This window comes from Toxorhynchites rutilus, chromosome 3 (genome assembly GCF_029784135.1).
Source record: "Toxorhynchites rutilus septentrionalis strain SRP chromosome 3, ASM2978413v1, whole genome shotgun sequence".
Classification (NCBI taxonomy): Eukaryota; Metazoa; Arthropoda; class Insecta; order Diptera; family Culicidae; genus Toxorhynchites; species Toxorhynchites rutilus.
Genome location: NC_073746.1, coordinates 171931328 through 171954283, shown reverse-complemented (window position 1 = coordinate 171954283; position 22956 = coordinate 171931328). Strand labels below are relative to the sequence as shown.

Here is a 22956-nt window from a genome sequence, read left to right as displayed (position 1 = left end):
CAATCTAAACGGAATCTCAAGACGACATGGCACATGGCCTTATTACCCCTTCTCCAGCCGAAGTGGTAAACAAGCAAATTGAATTAAACAATTCCTTAGTCCTACGTCAACAACGCAGTCTTTTCTTGGGAACAATCCTCTATATTTTTTAAGAACACTTTGCACTAGCTAGTCAAAAATACTTTTTTTCTTTTTATTAACAGCAACTCTAATAAAGGGTGTGTCACATCAAATTGCATCACGGAAAAAACGCTGTAGAAATTTAATTTTTAGGAATTATATCTTCAGCTTTCGCTTATAATCAGATAAGAGTGTATAGATCACGTTGGCCATGCTTCACTGTCAATTTTTCGTAAATTTGGAAAAATGTCGTCGAACGAAAAAGAGCGTCGTGAATTAATCCTGCGCACTCATTTCGAGAATCCGGAGTTGTCACATCGGGACATCGGTAAGATGCTGGGAATCGTCCAATCCACGGTCAGCAGAGTACTAAAACGATACTTCGAGAACCTAACCATCGACCGGAAGGTGAACAACGGCAAAAATGGATGCTCCGTCAGTGAAAAAGATCACAAGCGCGTAGTTAAGCAGTTTAGACGTGATCCGAGAAGGTCGGTCCGGGAAGTCGCCAATAAGCTGAGTTTGTCAAGTTCATTCGTCCAGCGGACCAAGCAGCGGGAGGGGTAAAATATAATATAATGATATAATGACTCCTTGACATGCCTAAGTACATATTTACATAAAAGACGGGTTGTTCTTACAAAACAAACGGGTTATTTTGTGTTTTGACGTCCGCTTATTATGACATCCCTTCGATGTTATTATAAACGGACACCCTGAAAAAAAACGGATTTTTGCTCTAACTTTTATATTTCAAACTATACTTCAAAAAATCTCTAAAAGTCTTCTGAAGACAATTTGCATTTAAAATTTGCAATATAAAAGTTAGATCAAAAGAACAGTTTTTTATGGTGACCCTAACGCAACTCAGAAAAAAAAAGCTTTACCGGTTATTTCAAGAGATAGGAAAAAACTTTGTTCTAAAAGGTTTTCTTAAATAACTGGGACTACAATATTGTACAACTATGTCTACCTCTATCTATGAAGATAAGAAAGTTAGAATTTTTATTTCATCGTAAATGTTGGTCACCCTATTTTTGACAACACTAAAATAAGCGCTTTCTCATATTCAACAAATTTGTCGAAGACAGTTTTCGTCTAGAGAATATCTGTCAAGCTCTAGATGCTAATTTCCACTTAAATGCACCTCTTGGACCATTGTGCAGTGTAGGGGAAGTGGGAGCATAGTGATTACCCTAAGGAATATATTCATTTCCAGCGTCCACATACCGCTGAAATTCCCGTTTTTCTAAGAATATTATAGTTCAACTCATTGTTGTTCAAGATAGTATACAGCTTTTACTATAAAAATTCAAAATAGCACATTTTTCATCATTAGAAAAAAAGGTGAAAAATCGATTTTTTTTTTGCTTGGAGGTAAAGTGGTCACCTAGTGGGGGCAAAGTGGTCATTCGCACATATCATGCTGAATCTGATGATTTGTCCAACATATCAGATTGAATGAACTAAATTTCACGTGAAATTCCTTAGATACCATGCGAACTGAACTACGGCCGAATGGTTATCGAGAGAGTAATTTCTGTTTTTATTTATATTTCGACATGCGACAGCTCTACTCAAGTACAGGGTGACTCAAAATTCATTAAATTCTTCAAACATAAGGTTTCTATAAATACTTTTTTCAATAGTTAATAGTTATATTACCACCTGCTTGACCACTTTGCCCCCACTTCCCCTACACGATTTTAGGGGTGCAGACAGAACCGCTCAGATGCTTAAATAGTTCAAAACTGTATACTGTAACATTTGAAGAGTGTAAATATAGTACATTGGATTTGTAGGCACCCGAAAAAGAAAGTTATGCTTGTTTAAAACCTCCCTTAGGTGCGTAGCAACAACATATTCGCACGCAGACCGTCTCAATGCCTGTCAATAAAAACTCTTACTCGTTCTACATTTTCAGGGGTTCTTTAACTCCTATGTCTTTCAATTGTGCCGTCAGAACTGCCTAAAATTCCTGTAGTAATCACAAAGTTTAAACACGTTCGAATTGTTTCAAGAATCGTGTAGCAGTTCTTAGCGAGGAATGTCACAATGTCAACTGACGCCTCTTTGTTTCGCAATCATTGATTGTTTCCAAAAAGCCGGATATAAAGAAGCCCTGGTGTTCACCCGACCAATCTAAACGGAATCTCAAGACGACATGGCACATGGCCTTATTACCCCTTCTCCAGCCGAAGTGGTAAACAAGCAAATTGAATTAAACAATTCCTTAGTCCTACGTCAACAACGCAGTCTTTTCTTGGGAACAATCCTCTATATTTTTTAAGAACACTTTGCACTAGCTAGTCAAAAATACTTTTTTTCTTTTTATTAACAGCAACTCTAATAAAGGGTGTGTCACATCAAATTGCATCACGGAAAAAACGCTGTAGAAATTTAATTTTTAGGAATTATATCTTCAGCTTTCGCTTATAATCAGATAAGAGTGTATAGATCACGTTGGCCATGCTTCACTGTCAATTTTTCGTAAATTTGGAAAAATGTCGTCGAACGAAAAAGAGCGTCGTGAATTAATCCTGCGCACTCATTTCGAGAATCCGGAGTTGTCACATCGGGACATCGGTAAGATGCTGGGAATCGTCCAATCCACGGTCAGCAGAGTACTAAAACGATACTTCGAGAACCTAACCATCGACCGGAAGGTGAACAACGGCAAAAATGGATGCTCCGTCAGTGAAAAAGATCACAAGCGCGTAGTTAAGCAGTTTAGACGTGATCCGAGAAGGTCGGTCCGGGAAGTCGCCAATAAGCTGAGTTTGTCAAGTTCATTCGTCCAGCGGACCAAGCAGCGGGAGGGCCTGCGTACATACATGGTTCAGAAGGCTCCTAACCGCGACGAAAGGCAAAACATGGTGGGGAAGACGCGAGCCCGGAAGCTGTACACCGAAATGCTGACGAAGCCGCATTGCCTGGTAATGGACGACGAAACCTACGTCAAAGCGGACTTTCGTCAGCTGCCGGGCCTGTTGTTCTTCTCCGCAGAGGACAAATTCAGCGTTCCGGAGGAGATTCGCAAGCAGAAACTATCCAAGTTTGCCAAAAAGTACATGGTGTGGCAAGCGATCTGCTGTTGCGGAAAGCGGAGCGCCCCCTTCGTGATGACCGGCACGGTAAACGGGCAGGTTTACCTTAAGGAGTGCCTACAGAAGCGCTTACTACCACTATTGAAGCAGCACGAGGGCCCGACCATCTTCTGGCCGGATCTCGCTTCGTGCCACTATTCAAAGGACGTGTTGGAGTGGTACGAAGCCAACGGGGTCACCTTCGTGCCAAAGGAAATGAACCCGCCCAACGCGCCGGAGCTTCGCCCAATAGAGAAATATTGGGCGATTATGAAGCAGGCCCTCCGGAAGAACCCAAAAGTTGTCAAATCGGAGGCGGACTTCAAGAGAAAATGGATTTCTGTTCAAAAAAAACTACAACCTGACGTTGTACAGAACCTTATGGACGGGGTAAAGAGGAAGGTGCGAGCATACGGGCTTGGGCTCGAAGTATGAATAAAAAGAAAATGCCAAAAGTTGTTTAATAGTTTTTATTTTACTGTCTAAAATTTTCAAAAGGATCGGTCTACTGGGCGAATTTCTACAGCGTTTTTTTCGTGATGCAATTTGATATGACACACCCTTTAACAGATATATAATCTCTTCTCACTAACCAATCTTTGGAGAGAAGCAGTTGAAGGTTTGAGTTTCCAAATAAATCGTAATACAATATGGCATTATTACAAGTATCTCTTACTTTATGTTTAAAATACGGTACAAATTGATGAAAAAACGGGACATTCCAAAATGGTCGGAAAAACGGTACATTTCGTCGAGTGTCGAGCGTAGGACACTTTCAAGCAAATCGATGCCAAAACATTACACAATCAGCGATTTCAGGAGTGAAGATAAAAGAATTTAAATACGGAATCATAGATTTTAGACAATGGTTCTCACGTAATGTTCCATTTCAGATAAAAGTCCTTATAACCAAGGTCACTTCATCTGTATGAATCTAATAACGGCGCGATAAAAAAACCCCGGAAGTGAAATTGAGAGTAAATTATTTTGATATGAACACTATTGATTGATAAATGATGAAATGCTGGTTTTCAAGCGATATTTGGGGAAGACTGGAACGCTTGAACGCTATAATGATGCATTATTACAAATTTTCAACTGTTTTCTATAAATTTTGATAATCCTACCATATGTAATGTTTGTATTATACTACCGTATGCAGTGTTTGATATTTTGAGAAACCTTAATTTTCTCCTAACCAAAGTTCGCATTACAGGTTATCCTTCTAAATTATCCGATATTTTGAGACACAGCAGATTTCTACGGACAACGTTGTGATGTTGGCAGATGTATCATATACAAAATTGCGACCAAATGTTTTTGCCACGGTGTAAGTTTAAGCACTTTCCACACTGCTCTCCTAACGTGTTTATAAATTTTATTAGGTTTTAACAAAACACAATTTTGGAGTTGTGTTCGTTGATAATAAGAAGCCCTTTTATGTCTGTCTCAAATTAGCCTAGGAAATCGATGGAAACAAATAGCTTCGGGTGGGTCAGTGAGGGCTCTTATAGCGCATTAACGTTTTCATCGGACGATCGTCGAGGCGGCAATATGCAAATGCTCGGGAGAAATCCCTCATTGATATCGGGGAAAATTATACAATTCTCACCGCTCGCTTCGTCAGGAAGTGCACTCTGGAAACGGTTCCACATTTCGACACATAATAAATCTCCAAATTCGTGGTTCTACTTCGGCAATTGAAATCCTAAAGTTGGAACGTAACATTGTTGTATGATTTCCGGGCCACTCGAGTGCCATTGCTTATCGGCGCCTTGTTGTGTTGTGGTTTCCCCTCTTTCTGGGTGAAAGGAGTGCATGGACTTTCTTTCGGGAGACCTGGCGGTGCAATTCTGTTTTGCATATTAAAATTATAATAGTAGATTCCAGAATGGACTGAACCCCGTGTACAAAAGCGAAAGCAAATAGCCTATCTTGGAGCCATAGGTCAGAAGGATAATGACGAAATGTGGTAACAGTTTTATAGGTTAGAAGGTTCGCCGTTCTAAGTTTACCCGTCAGCTGCAGCCTGCAGCATAAGATCCATATATGGATGCGCCAAGTCGTAAATTTCACCGTACCAACCAGAGAGAGAGGTCACCGGAACCGAATGAGTGCTTGAAGGTATTCCATTGCCTTTATGGTGGTGGCATGCTGATAAACGTGTACCGCTGACCATCGTACTTTCTTAATAGTTCTCTGGCTCTCCTCCAAGACTGGCAGCAGAAGTGGGAGATAAAAATAGCTCTTGCGATGTACAAATTAGCTATTCCGTTGGCTTGTTCATAATTTTGCTCGGCCCATACATCGGATGGCCAGACACGGGGACCAAAAGAGCCGCAATTGTACACAACGAACACGTATTAGGAGCAGCCATAAATCAACCTACTTTCTTCTCTGGTGGTAAATACGCGCGGATCATCACTCGTAAAACATTTGCTCATGTGGGTAAAATTGCACTTTTATACTTGGAATCAAATGCACGTTGGAACTAAGTGAGGCATGTCGCTGGGGAGAAGATCATTGCATTCGCGAAGCAAGTTCCCAAATCCGGCACGGGGGAGAAGTGATGTCACAAAGTAATATCCATTGAATGAACATCTACCACATGCAGCGGATGCGAAAGTACGCCCATATGTATTTTTCGAATGGTTTGTGCAAGTGTATGCGCACACAGACTTCAGCGAATATCTAGTTGTTGATATGCGAAACTGTCACTCTGGCTTTCAGCCGGACCGGTTTAGCGATCATTTCACGGCAAGTGTAAGGTATCGCATAGAAAAGCGCTCCGGAGCTCTGATCCAGTTTTGTTGCGTCGTGGTCAACGGCGGTCAAATGGTGATTGAGTGTAGTAGCACTCCATGGGGTTGTACACGGTGTTTTCAAGATCATCAGCTATGGTCCGAACCCACGGTGCGATCGCAAGTCAACGATCGGTCTGGCAGAAAGGGCTGAACGAGAGCGCGCTCCACGTTCAACGTTTTACCCACCGGTGAAACGAGATTCGTGCGTATAAGGCATTGACCAATTGGTTCTTGATATTGAGGCTGCTCGGCTGAATGGGCAGCGACAATAGGAGAATTTTGATCCATTTAAATTTTCAGTGCAATTGATCTTTATCACTAAATTGACAACTGTACTGAATAATTTCTACACAAATGCACACAGTATTTAACAATAATGATTCAAGTGACTTAGGGGAAGTGGGGGCATAGTGGTCACCCTAAGGAATATGCCCATTTCCAGCGCCCACATACCGATTCAATTCCCGTTTCTCGAAGAATATTATAGTTCAATTCATTGTTCTTCAGGATAGCAAACGGCTTTTACTATAAAAATTAAAAAATAGTACACTTTTCATCATTAGAAAAGAAGCGGAAAAATCGAACTTTTTTTTGCTTGGAGGTAAAGTGGTCACCTGGTGAGGACAAAGTGGTCACTCGCACGTATCAAGCTAAATGGGATACATTTATGCGTTTTTTCATCTAAATTTGTTCGAATCATATTTGAAACAATAGATACATGTATGGAATAAGCTTGGCATATTCATCTAGAGTCTCAATTTAAATTTTCTCATGGATATAAAAACACATAACTTTCCGCATAATGAGGCTTGGTTTAGTTGAAGTGGCATATTTATCCAGGGTCAAAGCCACAAAAGGATCTTCTTCAAGAGCAGAATGAGATAAGGTATATCAGCTTTAGTAAACATAACATTGTAAGTTGTTATACACTTATCACCACTTTGCCCCCAAACATCAAAATAATTTCTATGGTAATTAATCGCTGATATTAAACAAAATATCTGTTCACCTCTCCTAGAATATGTGAACAGTCGTCCAGACTGATGATTTGTCCAATATATCAGTTTGAATTTCACGAGAAATTCCTTAAATACCATGCGCACAGAAATACGACCAAATGGTTATCGAGAGAGCAATTTCTGCTTTTATTTATATTTTAACATGCGACAGCTCTACTGAAGTACAGGGTGGCTCAAAAGTCATTAAATTCTTCAAACATAAGGTGACTATCAATACGACATCTATAGTCAATAGTTATACTACCAAACAAGCAGGTGACCACTTTGCCCCCCATGACCAATTTGCCCCCGCTACCCCTACAATGTTCGGTTTACTAAAGCTGATATACCTCATCACTTTCTGCTCTTGAAGAGGTTCCTTTTGTGGTTTTGACTCTGGAAAAGTATGCTATTCTAACTAGATCAAGCTCCATTATGTGGAACGTTATGTGTTTCTTATTGTGTTTTATATGCATGAGAAAATTTAAATTGAGACTCTAGATGAATAGGCCAAGCTTATTCCATACATGTACCTACTATTTCAAATGTGATGCTAAATGGGATACATTTATGCGTTTTTTTCATCCAAATTTGTTCAAATCACATTTGAAATAGTAGGTACATGTATGGAATAAGCTTGGCCTATTCATCTAGAGTCTCAATTTAAATTTGTGCGAGTGATCACTTTGCCCCCGCTAGGTGACCACTTTACCTCCAAGCAAAAAAAAGTTCGATTTTTCAACTTTTTTTCTAATGATGAAAAATGTACTATTTTGAATTTTTCTAGTAAAAGCCGTTTGCTATCATTGACAACAATGAGTTGAACTATAATATTCTCCGAGAAACGGGAATTAAATCGGTATGTGGGGGCTGGAAATGGGCATATTCCTTAGGGTGACCACTACGCCCCCACTTCCCCTATGTCAATATTTGTAATATTCAGTAATAAAAACGGGACACGTTAACCCAAAAAATTATATGTTGTATTCATTATTTAATATTTTTTGAAGAATTTTATGGCTGACCCGGCAAACGTTGTTCTGGCATATGAATTATTTCAAGTGAATATTTTTTGGGTTGAATAAAACATGACCAGGGTTGCCACATATACAGAATATTCTGTATTTTACAGATTTTTCGCCAAATTTTAGATACAGAATCTGTATATACAGAATTACAGATTTTCAGCAAAAATACAGAATTTACAGATTTTTTGAAATTCATTTCTAAATTTTGAATTTATTACAGTGCATACATAGACACCTTGATTTATAACAATGTTGAACATAACGCAACGAGATGGCTTTCGTTGGAGGCAGTTTTTAAGCGAAATCTTGAGCGATTTTAAAAGCTATTCTATTCATTCCAAGTTAAGTATGACCATAATCAACACGCCAATCGTATACTGATTATGCTGTTTCTAAACATTGTTCTACCGCTCATCAATAACGACAATTACACCTTTCAATCAGAAAGTTCTCAATTTTGCGAACTTTGTATTGAGACCAAAATGATATTGCTTATCATGTTGGGTAACTTATGTTTGAAGGGCTACGTCAACCATTTGCTGATGCTGACATTGATGTGAACGATTTTGAAGACTTTCAGTAGAAGCCTGAGGATGTTTTCGTTTGTATTGATGTGGAAGAAGCTGAAAGAGGATTGGATGCAGCTAGGAATCTGATCTTCAAATCGATTTGTCGTGACTTCTATATTGAACTCGTGAAACAGATTTCAAAATAATTTGATTTTAGCAATCCGGTTATCAAAACCACGGCCTTGATAAACGCTCAAAATTTCGTCAAGCTACCAAACCTTAATGATTTGATGCGCCAATTTTCTCAATTCGTTAAAGCAGGTAATAATAATCCTTTGAATTGTAAGGCTTGGACAACGAGTTCAGGCTACTCAAGACGAATCTTCTTGCTCAAAAATTGAGTGACTCAGATATAACTTGGTCCCAGCTGTTGGATGCCAAAAGACGTGATGAGAAATTTTTATTATTCATTGTATTCATTCATTATTCATTGCATAGGTCGTTTGTAAGACACTTTTCGATAACATTCACCAGCGAAGCGAAGCGAAGAACTACGTATCGGCTCAAAGAGGAGCTTCAAGGATGAAATTGACGAAAAATTTGAAGGCAAAGTTCAACAAAACCATGTATAAACATCATACAGTTCAGAGGATTATGAGAAAACCTTTTTATGATTCATTTTGTTGTATTGAAACGAAAACTAATAAATAAGAAAAATGAATTCAGGATAAAGCTTAATTTTCATTTTTCCCTTATTTTTTCCATACAGATTTTTATACAAATTTTTTTGCTCAATATACAGATATACAGATTTTCTCAGAAAATTTTACAGATTTCAATGTGGCAACCCTGAACATGACTAATGTATTGTAAATGTGTATGAATCTTCTAACGATCATTAATCGAATGTGATCGATAAAAAAGAACGAATGAAATGATTCGAACGAAAATTTGTATGAAAATTTGTATGTATGTATGATTCTTGATTCATTAACGTAACTAACATGTTTGATCTCTTAAAAGTTAAATATCAGAGGAAAATGTGGTATATTTTTGTCGCAAAGCAGAAAAATGAAATGAAAAAATCAATATTCTTGAAGATCAATTGTTGTCTCGTTGGTGGAAAATGCGCGCTTACCATTTGTTGTCATTTAATCCAGGAATATTCACATCGGTATTCCGAATTAGAAACAGCCATATTGCTTCTTTCATTCACGGACTTGCAAATGTATTTATTGCTCTTCACCGATCTACAGAACTCAAGATTAACATGAGCATTGAATGTTTTGCTCAGCTGAAGCGAATATGGCACTACTCAACGGTTTTCAATGTCAATGGCTTCGTTGTTTATATTTGTCAATGATTGTCCGCCATTATCAGTATTTCTTCGTTAATATATTGGATATCCGCCGATGCTTGTGATCGTGTCGTTGGTGAAATCTCTTGAGCGAGCTTTGTACATATTCCATCTACCATGCAAGACGATAGAAGTTTCAGATCACCGAATGGATCATAAACCATGTTTGTGATAACGATATCGAACAGTCACCCATATTTTGGAATCCAATTAGTTTGAAACTCGATCGGATTTCACGATTCAATCGAATTCGACTTTTGTATTCTTCCTTTTGTATTTTGTTCGACCCAAATTGAATCGTTCCATGTGAATGATGCACTCTTACCTTGTTACAGAACAAACTTCAAAATAATTCAGTCATATTCGTAGAGCGATTTACTCTCTATCAGATTAGCAAGTCCGAGAGCAATCTCAAATTGTTTAAATTTGAATGAAATTTATTACTCGATACCGTTTGTTCGATTAGCAAAAGAACGTGTTGTAGGTTCAACTGGTTTATTCGAAGTCAACGTATATTTCGTATACTTCTTTTGGGCTGGTGGTCAAGTGCGGCAAAGAACAAAAGGTTGATAGTGCTGGACAAAGGCTATTGATTGGGTATCGATGATCGTATTATTTGTTCAATTCGAGGGCAATAATCTTTAGAGTGGTGCGCTAAACATGGACTTCAACTATTTGCAATTATGGTTTGAACACCGTTTTAATACTTTGAAGACCTATCTGAAGTTCTGACCTCAATTTATTTTTTTTTCATATAAATTTCTTCGCATTTCTACCAAAACTTCATTCAAAGTATAAAATCATCATCAGACGCAATTTTATTCCAAAATTTTTCCCCACTAACAGAGATTTTCATTTATAATTTTCGTTTTAAAAGCGTGTTTATTTCTCCCGAAAATTCATTGCCATTTTCGCTTCACCGGAATGGAATACGAAGCTCAATGTCGTCTATGTTGAATTGCGTGGCAAGGTTGCAACATTTTCACAACCCGATTGGACTTTAGTCGAATGGATTACAGAATGCAATATTACGATACGTTCGAGTGATGAACGCGCACCAGGAATGTCAACTAAATTTTTGAAAAAGCAGAAAAAAACTGGAAAAAACTGGAAAAAAGCTGGAAGAATTATTTTTTTTAATTTTTCTCAATTTTTTTATAGGCCAATACAAATTAGGGTATACGTATTACCGCCACTGGTATTATGAATATTTTTTCGTAATGAATTTTATTGTGAGGCCAATGTAATGGTAGCGAAATTCTCATCTAATAGTTGGTGGAAACAGGTTTGCTTGCGAGAGGACGTCACTTCGGACAACGGATCGGCGGCCAACTCGGATTGCGTCTTGACGGATTGGGACCGCCTCGGATTCTTATCCTCGTTAGATGAGGACTTCGCCGTCTCTCCCATTACATTACCTTCAGAATAAATTTTATAGCAATAAAACAACCTCATAAAAAGTTGGTTCCATTGGCGTTAATACGTAAGTACCACAGCATTTATAATTTTCCTCAATCTGTTTGTCATGATATTAGAATTCCGAGAATACTTACTGTTCTTCACGCATGTCCTCGTAATTTTTGAAAGCTTGAATTCCTCGCAATGTTTATGTTCCTGTTCTATTTCTTAGTTTTGTTTTGTTCAAATTGTATTCTGAAAACAATTGTTCAATCATACTAATGCTAACTTTGCTTCATTTTTCTTCATTATTGTTTATTTCTACATAATTTTAGAAAGTTACAATCCCTCGCATAGTTTTTGTACCTTTTCTACTTACTAGTTATGATTCGTTCGAATTGTATACTAAAAATAATCGCTCAAGGAATGCGGCAGAATTAGGCACGTTGAAATGATTTTTTATCAATTTGGGATAAGCAAAATTAATGTCATACCTTTTTGGGATAAAATTTTACCACAAAAGAAGCATCATGGCGTTCGTTTACAGTGAAGCTAGTACAACCCAGGTTTCGGATCTACCTAAATGCACTAGCGATTTTCTGGATATTATTTTATCGCAAATATTTGGAACACTTCCTAGAAGAGGAACAATTTACATATGCTTCCTTTCTATGACAATAGTTGAATCAATAATCACCACGAGTATAATGTAAAACTTTAAAGATTGGTCTTGAAATCAGCTACGGCGTTGTGTGAAATTTTACAAATATTCATTGATAAGTATGGCACCAGCATAATTTTGCTGATTGGACTGAATATTCATTCTTGAAAATTGAAAATTTCGTAAAAATAAAAAAAACTGGCCAAAACTGTGAAAATTAAAAAAAAAAATTGGCCTTTGGCTGTTTTGCTGGCATGCTTGATATACAGGAAAAACTGGAAGGTTGGCAACCCTGCTTCGCACTGACTTTTTTATTTCAGACTACAAGAGAGTAGTTAATCAGTAGACGGATTTGGAATTTCCGGAGAAGTGACACTGCCGATTTCCTAAGGGCTTATTTTGTCGACTAACCAAACTAAAAATGTGCGTATGAAGTAATCCTCGTTTTTTTTCATTCAACCGAATACATCCGGCAAGTTGTGGAATCCAATACGGTGAATGTTGTAGTGAAGCTTCATTTGTGTTCGAACACACGTGCTGTAATGCCATGACAATGTATATGTTTTGTCCTGATAATAGCAATGCTGTGTCGGTGTTGCTTATGATAGCGCCTCGGAAGTGAATGTATGCTTCCTCACACGGCTTCTGTGGACTGTGTCGTATAAATTGCCGTCATTGACTATCTGCTTTTGCGTATATGTCTACCATGAATTGTTGGTACAGCTCGCGACATCGTAGAATGGCGTTGACCTGACCGCGTTAAACAAACATACTAAAATCGCCATTAAGCAAAGGGGATGATGGTTGAAACTTTGGGTTGTATGTATGGTTTGAAGCCAAAATCAAGAAAAAAAAATCCTATTTTTTTCTACGTAGGGCCACACCAATCGGTATTAAATACACTCCACAAAAAAATTAATGGAACAGAGTGCGAAGTCGGAAATTTTAAGCGATTTTTGACATGCTGTATCTTCATGAAAAAACAAACGGATATCGATGGAAGGCACACCATTTTGAAGCTACAAGTTTCAGGTATTAGAATATTTTTCGTATATATTTTTATCTTGGTGTGTGTAGGTGTAGTGGACAACAATATCGGGAAGAAATGAAAAATCGATTTTTCTTTATTTTTACAAGAATATTCTGTACTAACCCATTTTTTTTGCCAACCAACTCAACAGCAAATCAAATTAACCTCAATAATCAGTTTTTTTGGTTCCAACAACGTTCCTGTAGGACCTTCCCACACAGAGATATTTCAGTTTGAATAAAAAATTACCCCTTCGTCTTTGATGATGAATAATTCAATAAGCTACCATCGCACCACAAATAGAAAGGCAGATTTGAAAACTCCAATAAATTCTGCACAAGGATAATTTGTTACTTTGACGAAAAACAAATTATTAATTTTTTTTGCATCGATTTAAAAAAAAGTGCTAAAACAGGATTTTCATAGTGTTTTACAAAATTCACTGTAGTTGTGCAAATATTACAGTAAGTTCTAATGTGTGTAGGCAAATTTTTAGCCTAGTGTATTCCCTATACATCTGTGAACGTTTCATATTGATACGTTCAGCCGTTTTTTCTAGCCGATTTTTCAAAGTTTGAGGTAAATTAGAGGAGCATTTGATCGCGTATCAGAAGTACAAAATCCTACGCGACTCTCAGATCGAACTTTCGTAACTTTCGTTTCCATGCATTTTCAGGTACAAAAATTGTAAGGAGTGATGATACTCACACTTATTCATACGCATTTCCACACATACACGCACTCTTCACCTACAAACTTATGAAGTTAGATTGAATGCTCCTCTAAATTATTCCAAACTTTGAAAAATCGGCTAGAAAAAACGGCTGAACGTATCAATATGGAACGTTCAAAGAAGTTTAGGGAATACACTAGGCTAAAAATTTGCCTGCAAACATTAGAACTTACTGTGATATTTGCACAACTACAGTAAATTTTGTAAAACACTATGAAAATCCTGTTTTAGCACTTTTTTTAAATCGATGCAAAAAATTAAAATAATTTTTTTTTTCGTCAAAGTAACAAATTATCCTTGTGCAGAATTTATTGGAGTTTTCAAAACTGCCTTTCTATTTGTGGTGCGATGGTTGATTATTGAATTATTCATTATAAAAGACGAAGGGGTGATTTTTTATTCAAACTGAAATATCTCTGTGTGGGAAGGTCCCACAGGAACGTTGTTGGAACCAGAAAAAGCTGATTAAAGAGGTTAATTGGATTTGCTATTGAGTTGGTTGACAAAAAAATGTGTTAGTCCAGAATATTCTTGTAAAAATAAAGAAAAATCGATTTTTCATTTCTTCCCGATATTGTTGCCTACTACACCTACACATACCAAAATAAAAATATATACGAAAAATATTCTAATACCTGAACAATATTTTAATACCTGTAGCTTCAAAATGATGCGCCTTCCATCGATATGCGTTGATTTTTCACGAAGATACAGCATGTCAAAAATCACTTAAAATTTCCGACTTCGCACTCTGTTCCTCTAATTTTTTTGTTCAGTGTATATGGTAATCGGTACCCTAGCGATATCATATAAAGTTTACAACCTATTCTCATGCCTACCAAGTTCTTGTGCATAATTTCTTAAAAATTGGTCGAGCCGTTTCGAAGGAGTTCGACCAGAAACACCGTGACACGAGATTTTTATATAAGGTAAATGATTTTGGTTTGTTCAGTCGAAAATACGATTATGGTTTGTCCACTGTTTTGAATGCCCTAATTCAACACAACTTTGTCGAATTAGGTATTCGAATGTTTCAAAACATATTAATAAAATAGTCTTTTCCATGCTTTACAGTAGTTTTATAGTTTATTTTTACGGATTCACATAAAGTATGTTCAATACACTTTCTATTGATGTCAATGCGCCCCTCATTTGAGCTAACTTTTAATCAATCACCAGATGATTATTTGGCACGTATTCCGATATTTTCTGGATTATAACACTCACAAATATTGTAAGCAACATGCTTGCACACCATTTGTATCAGATTTTTATAGCTAAACCATTAAATTAACGCATTTCGATGACCTCAATTCTGAACATGAGTTGTCCAATTAATTAATGTTGTTTTGTCCACATGATTTCTATGGCAATCGCTTGGCGCGCTGCAGTTTGTTTCTCTATGTTGAATGTGTTGAGGTGAACACTTTAGATATGCCCAATAAAAGGCAATATTCTGAAGAAAGCCTAAATTATGAATGGATCAATCTGATGACAGTAAACTCAAACAATGATAAATACAACATCCACATGGAAAATCGCATATCTTCATTCAAAAATAGTGATTTCTGAAACCGGACAAACCATGATCATTTTTTGGACAAACTATGATCAGAGGTGGTCAAACCATGATCATAATTTCTCTTTGAGGAAAATCGTTAAAAAACATAAAAATTTGAATAATTTCAACGCCTTATGGTAGTATTAGCAACTAGAGACTTGGGGCTTTTCAGCAAACCCAAATTTGTATCGATCATATGTGATTTTCATGAAGAAAAATCAATTTGCATTTGCTAGTTGCGTAAAAATACTCTAAATTGGACAAACCAAGATCATTTACCCTATATAGAAAATAGAACCGAGAATGAATCCAATTAATCAAACGTTCTTAGATGTACACGCTCCCTATGACGAAGTAATATTTAGATGGTGAAGACACTTTGCGAAAAAGATTATGATTATGTATGGAACTTGTTATACTAATACCACTTTGAATTTTCAGAATGGACTGTCCAACTTTTTTGGAATAGTTTTAACGTTAATAACCAGGGCTCGGCGTATCATAGTCAGCCGAGGATAGTCAGCTGACTATCTGACTGACTATCCGTATTTAGTTGGAAATGACTGTTGGCTTCTTCACGCAGTTTCTCCGCCAAAACGACTAAACAGTCAGTATAGCATTCCTGATAACTGTCTAAGTTCGTTGGTTTGAGTTCACGATGGATAGAAAATAAACCGTCCATTAATGGGGTAACTACTTTTTTGGTGGCGACAGTCGAAGCAGTTCTAGTCGAAGCGAAGCTACTGAGAGTAGAGTCGGTCTTCATTTTTCACCTTCGAACATTTCGGGTCCTGTTAAAAACTATGTTTGCTGTCAACAGATGTTGACGGATGAACGGATAACGATTTGCATACAAATCGAATTGGAGATTTTCTGAGAATTGTTTGATATGTTATGCATTACGATTCCCGAATTTCTGGATGGTTTAACTTTAACAAAATAGGAAGCATACCCATTTTTCCACAATTTTTTTCAGTGAATTTATGTTCATACCTGCCTGTGCTTTATAAATCGAGGAACGAGTGGAGTTGTGAGATATCATTTTTATATACTACTGTGAATAAGGCATGAGTAAAGCGCTTGCTCCAGCTGCAAATGCAGCGTTCGTTCATACGGACAATGTGAAGAGAGAAAATATTGCAAACTAACCCCACCCTTTTATAACTTATCGAGTCAGCAATTTCTCTGATGTCACACACATCGGTTTTGCCTGATACAGAGTTCTAGCGCAAAATAATTTCGGAGGATCGAAACAATCTCTATCGAAAACAATTGGTTAGTGATTGCTACAAAAAAGCCTTTTGTCGATATTTTAGCATTCGACGCGCTGAATCCTGGAAGCCTGGCCTCTGTCAATAGGGAACACTGGCAAAACACAGATACACAATTAAATTTCAATGTAGTTGAAACTGGAATGGGGATCTTCCCGGGTTGAAAATTTTCTTAACTTGCATTTTCAACGAATTAAACATAATTTTCTGTCGGCGCTCTAAAATCGAGGTTTCGTCACATAAAAACGACTCCCAAATTGATATCGTACATTTTCAGCAGCCCAAAAAATATAATATTGCCAGATACCTTTCAAAGTTTTTGGTTGAGTAAAATTTTAAAATAATATTCCAAGTAAAGCGAAAAAAATAGTTTTCGTCGGTGGCAATATAGTTGCCACAGCCTTACAAAATGTTAACGCATCTTGTAATCCCGTAAATCTCTTTGTCCACGCTCAGTACCCCGGAGTTCAACAGCGTGCGCACGACTCGATTCTTTATTCCTAGCTAATCTAATCTATTAATTCCGCGCGCCAATAAAGTCCGCTCCAATGGGCTGTAAAAATGGCTAAAATGCATCTATTCTGCATTACGATTCCATTGTGAAGTACAATAAAAAACATTACGCTGCGGTCTATGCTGCTATCATTTGCGTTTTATCGCAAAGCAGCAGACGTGAGGATGATATCTCGGCGGCAGTGGAAGAGCAGAAATAGGCGCACACTTCCCGACGCAATGATCTGGATAAAGGTGTTCGATCGTTGTGGCGTCCGGTTTAAGCATTAATTAAACTTATCTCGTCCCGTACGCGGTGGTGTTTAGTAGCAAACACGCTGTCTGTTTGAAGAGCTGCACAAACATACGTAGATTAGAGTAAATTCTGTTTTTGGAAGATGTTGAACAGCATTTTTCCCATTTCATAATCTATGCATTACCTTTTGAGTAACTTTGGTTTTTCTTTTTCTATTCGCAGGATAAATAGTTTTCTGGTGGTGCAGTGCTGTCGAGTGAAAACCGAACATTTCGAAACGAGAAGAAAATTCGAAATTGTGTGCGTGTGTGTACAAAAAGAGCGAGAGAGAAACATCTCAACGTGATAAAAGTGTCTCTGAACAAGGAGCCATTCTCGAAGTGTCGCGTGTGTGACCTTAGAGTGCAAAAGCGGAAAATTTGCTTTTTCACGGTTGATTTGCGCTGCTGGTGTGTGGAGTCAAGTGCTCCGTTGTAGAAGGTTACATTGCTGAGAAAAATCGTATAGGATGGCTGAGAGTGCAGGTTGGTAATTATTGCATTCTTTCTATTCGAATCGGTGTAAAATGGTTTTATATCGTTGTGATGCAATCAATTAACCTTTTGCAACCTATCCAACAGATTATATATCATCGTTTATAGGACACAAAGTAATGCTAGAATAAGTATGCAGTGCGAATTGCAAAAAGAGAGCTCAGTTTTATTCTATTTAAGATATCATCACATTTTTATAATGTGTGAACGAATTTTGGAGAACATTGCACGTTTTTTCCGTTACCTTGTTACCGATATATTTGCTTTTCCCAAAGGATCATCCTTTGTGTAGAACCTCTTCAAGTTCCGCGATCTGAACAATGGATATAAGGCTATTCTAATACTTCAAACTAGAAATTTGATTTGTATGTAGATGAAGTTTGATAATTAGTTATGTTGGTTAAAAATTCGACACTTTAAGCTGGGCGTGGATCATTAATGGGACATGAATTAAAAATTGAATCCACTTCAAATGGAACGAATGGATCAAATTAGGTTTCATGAATTAAAAATTGAATCCACTTCAAATGAAACGAATGGATCAAATTAGGTTCAGCCACTGTTACTTCTCTTCATGTCATTATGTTACTCCAGTAATCGCCATGGGAAAATAGTGCGAACGATTTAACACACATTAACGAAATATTCTTTCTTTATCGAAATAACTATCATTGAATCAAGAGTTTTCAATAATTTTCAATAGTCAAATGTTTAGCATCGCTAGTTTTGCAACAAGTCTCCTAAATAAACCATCGGGCAACGGCTGATCGAACTCGAAAGGGGAGAGCCCTTTTCAAATATCTAATACACAACTTAAAATATTGTATTTATTAATCAGTTCTGAAAACAAATTAACACATCTTAAGAATACAAGAAAAAAGTAACATTATACATTATTTAGGTTTCTCTGGGTTTGGTCAATGACCTACTTCTTAATGTTCTCAATAGGTTCTGGACATTCGTATCATCGATGCTGCTCAAGGTCGTCGGCTTCTTTGTCCTTCTTCAGCTTTCCTTTCATCAAAGCACAAAATTTTTCAATGGGCTGCCTTGGGGTCCGTTGAGGGGGCTGTCTACATACAACGTGGACAACTTTAGGGGGAGGGGGAGGGTCTAGGGGTTACGAAGATATCCACGCTTGTCCACGGTGAGGGAGGAGGGAGTTTAGAAAATGTCCACGTGGGTCATATAAGCAACTTTGCACACTTGAAATATTCGAAGAATAATTAGACTATGTTTTGAAAAAAGCAATTTTTTTTTCAATTCCTTACAAAAAAAATATTTATAAACTATGATACCTACAAAATTCTTGTCAAAGGATTGTAAAATAGCCTTTACAATCCTTTGACAAGAATTTAGAGAAAAGTTGGCAGAGCATGTAAATTGCGATAATTTATACATAAAAATGTGACGAATTAAACATTAATAGTATTTTTTCAAAGAAAAGAAAGGAAAAAAGTTGTTGTTCGAAAATCTTTTTCCATGTAGATGTGTCCAACGTCCGATGTATGGAAAACTTGTTGGAAATTTTAAGGGCTATTTATATCTATTTTTTTCAGAATTTTGAAAGCATATGTTTTTAAGAAATGAATGAAATTTAATTTTCAATTTTTTTTATTTTGATAATTTTTAATGAAATACTTAAAATTTTTAACATTTGTAGATCTTATAGTTGTTAAATTAAAATTTTTTGAAAAAAAATTTAAAACCTAAACAAAAATCTATCTGACCTATTTTTTTTTTAATTATTTTGTTTTTTATTAAGAATTATCAAAGAATTTTGTGGAAAAAAAATTCATTCAAAAAATATTTTGAAAATTGAAATTTAGTTTTCTCGAAAACATATGCTTTTTTTTCTTCGAAAAAATACTAGTAATGTTTAATTCGTAACATTTTTATGTATAAATTATCGCAATTTACATGCTCTGCTTACTTTTCTCTATTTAGAATCATGTCAAGAACATGTCAAACGCGATAATTTACACGCAAAAATGTTACGAGCAAAACATTTTTTTTTTCAGGAGTCTTCATACAAAAATGGCTTATATTCCAAAAAACTATAAAAGATAGAAAGTTGATGTCTTCGACAAAAGTTTAAATTTAACAAGGTCTGAAACTTTGTCGAATATACTATATCGCTATTTTGACTTTAAACAAAATTAGGATAAGTTATATTTTTTTCAAAGAAAACATGAAAAAGTTGTTGTTCGAAAAACTTTTTCCCTGTGAAAGTGCCCATCTTTCGATGTATGGATGACTTGTTGGAAATTGTAAGGGCTATTTATATATGTATTTTTGGGAATTTAAAAAAATAAGTTTTTGAGAAGAATGAATTTTATTTTTTAAAATAACTTTTTTGCCAGCGAAATTTTTTTCCAAAAATTTTTTTGGTAGTTTTTTGTGAAAATTTCCTACATTTCGTCCTTTGACCAGAATTTTGTAGGTATCATAGTTTTTAAATTATATTTTTTTTGTAAAAAATTAAGACATAATAATTGTCATTTTCCAAAAAGTAGACTAATTCTTTTTCGAATATTTCAAGTATGCAAAGTTGCTTAAATGACCCATGTCTTAACATCCACAACGTTTCACTACTATCTGAGATGGTGCTGCCAACTCCTAAGACGAGAAGGCATGAAATTCGTCAATAAAATAGTTGCAGTCTGAAGTCGAACATCCATATTTTTTTCATATCGTTGAACTTCTTTGCTAATTGTCTATTCTGAGAAAAACGTACATGAACTGAGAGCGATCGATTTATTCACATTTTCCACCATGTCTCCATCTCTGTTATTTATTTTTTTTATTTCATTGGAAAATACTTGTAGGTTAAGGACTACTCTTTTTCAATTTCTACAATCAGTTGTATGTTTGTGCGAAAAAGAAACTAACTTATACTATCAATTCCATATAACTGAATTCTATAATCTATAATTTCAAGAGAACTAATTTCTTCCATTTAGCTTCCATCCAAGACACTCAAGATGGAACCTTCTCCGAGACTGAATATTTTCAATAGCGACGAGAAGTTGGTTCCACAAAATAGTTGCTCATACAATGAAGGCATTGTGATAATTAGATGTGCTGAAATGTGGCAGACTAAAATTTCTGGTTCTTGTATTTCTAAAAGGCTCAAATTTGTCTAATAGATACCGAGGGCCTCTGAGAATAATATTATAGGTTGTCAAATAATAACGGAGTTTAATATAAATCATAAAATGTGCAACCAAGAAGTTTGCTCTGAATTGGAGTGATTCTTGAGAACCTCGATAAATTAATTTTTACATTTTTACAAATTAACATTTGTTTTAGAGAGACATGGATGAAGATGGAATATGAAGACGCCAAATTCAAAACCGCTTCGTTTCAACTTTTTTGAACTCCCAAGTTTTGCGGAAATGGAATACGAATTACAAATCTTCGTTGAAATGTAGTGTTTTCTGGAACACACTTCTGTTGGGTTGTCCGGGAAATTGATGATAAGCGAATCGAGACGCTGATCAAGAATTATTCTCAGTACACGACACATCAAATAGCAGATTCATTACAAATATTCATATGCAATGTGTGGGTTCTACACTATTTGACCGAAAAACATTTAATATTTGGTATCTCCATCAGCGACACGCTTTATAAGCGCAATAAAAACTCGCACAAGCACTTTGTGAAAAACCTCACGACAAACCGAACCTTGAACATAAACATGTCCACGCTGCTGTTCGCAGTTTTGAGATTGAACACAAACATGATTTTTTCGTACCTATGTTTGGAAATGTGAAATGTTTGTATTCGCAGTATGTTTGGATATATGATGTTTAATCTTAATGTTTCACATGATTTTCGAACATGATGCACAGTTTCTCTTGCATTTCCACCTCAAGCACCGGCAGTGCGTAGAGTAGAAGAAGCGAATTGGTGTTTGCTTAATTTTTGGGGAGATAAACGTCAATTGATATCAGAGTTAATAGATATCGTTATTTAGTGCACGTATCAATTTATATATTAAATTTCTGTAAATCCGCTTTTATTAGCAATTTGAACAAGTACCAAAATTCAATAGAGCGTAGCGGAGATGTTTAGTTACCCATATCAAAATACCAAGAATGGGTGTAAACTTTCCTGAAAACATGCATCTAAAACAATTTTTTGGATATTTATTTATTTATTTGACCAGCATTTGTATGATGTCGCCCGCTGTGCACTCGGTTCCCCAGAATTCAATTGGCTACATGCACGGAGAAAAAAATTCTCATAGAAAGCTACTTTCTATTCAGAGAATGCTTTCATTTCACAGGGAAAAGCTATGGAGTATTTAATCATACTTTCAAAATGTGTATGAACTAATAGCCTCTGAGTTCATGGAATTTTTGCAATACGAACTAAATTTCTAGTTAGTTTTTGTGGAAAAGTATTCTGCAAATAAATGTTTTAGGAGGAATTGTTTTTTTCTGTGCATGAAAAGAAACGAAGAGCAATGAAATACTGCGACAACGGGTGGTTTGTTTTATACGTGATGTGTAAACAAACATGGCGTTTATAATTCAATAAACGTCATGTTTGTTTATAGTGTGAGAAACGCGTGTGATTCAAACATGTTTGTGTTTGTGCATCATTGGGCGTGTTTGGAATAAACATCGAACACTAGCGAAAAGTATGTTCGTGTTTCAACACAAATATGGAATTTGAAAATCACGCGGACATGTGTAAGTGAGGGAAGACTGCCCCTCAAGATTCAGTCTTAGTGTTCGATTCACCTATGTGGACGACAACCCCTTAGTAGTGGCGGGGAACTTTCGAACTGGGGCAAGCTCAGTGGGCCTGAGACCAAATTTTGTAGAATTTATCTCATGGATATACCACGAAAATAGTCCGTTGAAGCGAGACTGTTTCTTCGGAAAATTAAAGGCACAATAACTAGGTTCGAACAAATGAAAGCAATGAGGTAGCAACGAATCCTGCTCAAACTAAGAACCGGCCACTGCAAAATATCACATAACTTCAACAGAAGACCCTTTCATCACTTTTGCGATCTGTGCGAGAATCTGTGGTGCTTTTTTCGGAATCAGCGGGAGCATTTGTGGTCATCCTTGATGATAACCCTCCAAACACTGCTAGAATT

General features: G+C 36.4%; 2 protein-coding genes across 3 annotated transcripts in view; one reads left to right on the top strand and one right to left on the bottom strand.

Annotated features, from left to right (window-relative positions):
• LOC129778279 (aquaporin AQPAe.a) overlaps positions 1-22956 on the bottom strand; it is a 282805-nt gene that overhangs the window by 118318 nt on the left and 141531 nt on the right. The gene's annotated exons all lie outside the window — the stretch shown is intronic.
• LOC129778281 (aquaporin AQPAe.a) overlaps positions 1-22956 on the top strand; it is a 158946-nt gene that overhangs the window by 8240 nt on the left and 127750 nt on the right. For both annotated transcript variants that reach the window (XM_055785084.1, XM_055785083.1), the window contains one exon: positions 17527-17828. In XM_055785084.1, coding sequence (XP_055641059.1) covers positions 17813-17828 — 16 coding nt within the window. In that variant the 5' untranslated portion in view covers positions 17527-17812. The remainder of the gene's footprint in view (positions 1-17526; positions 17829-22956) is intronic.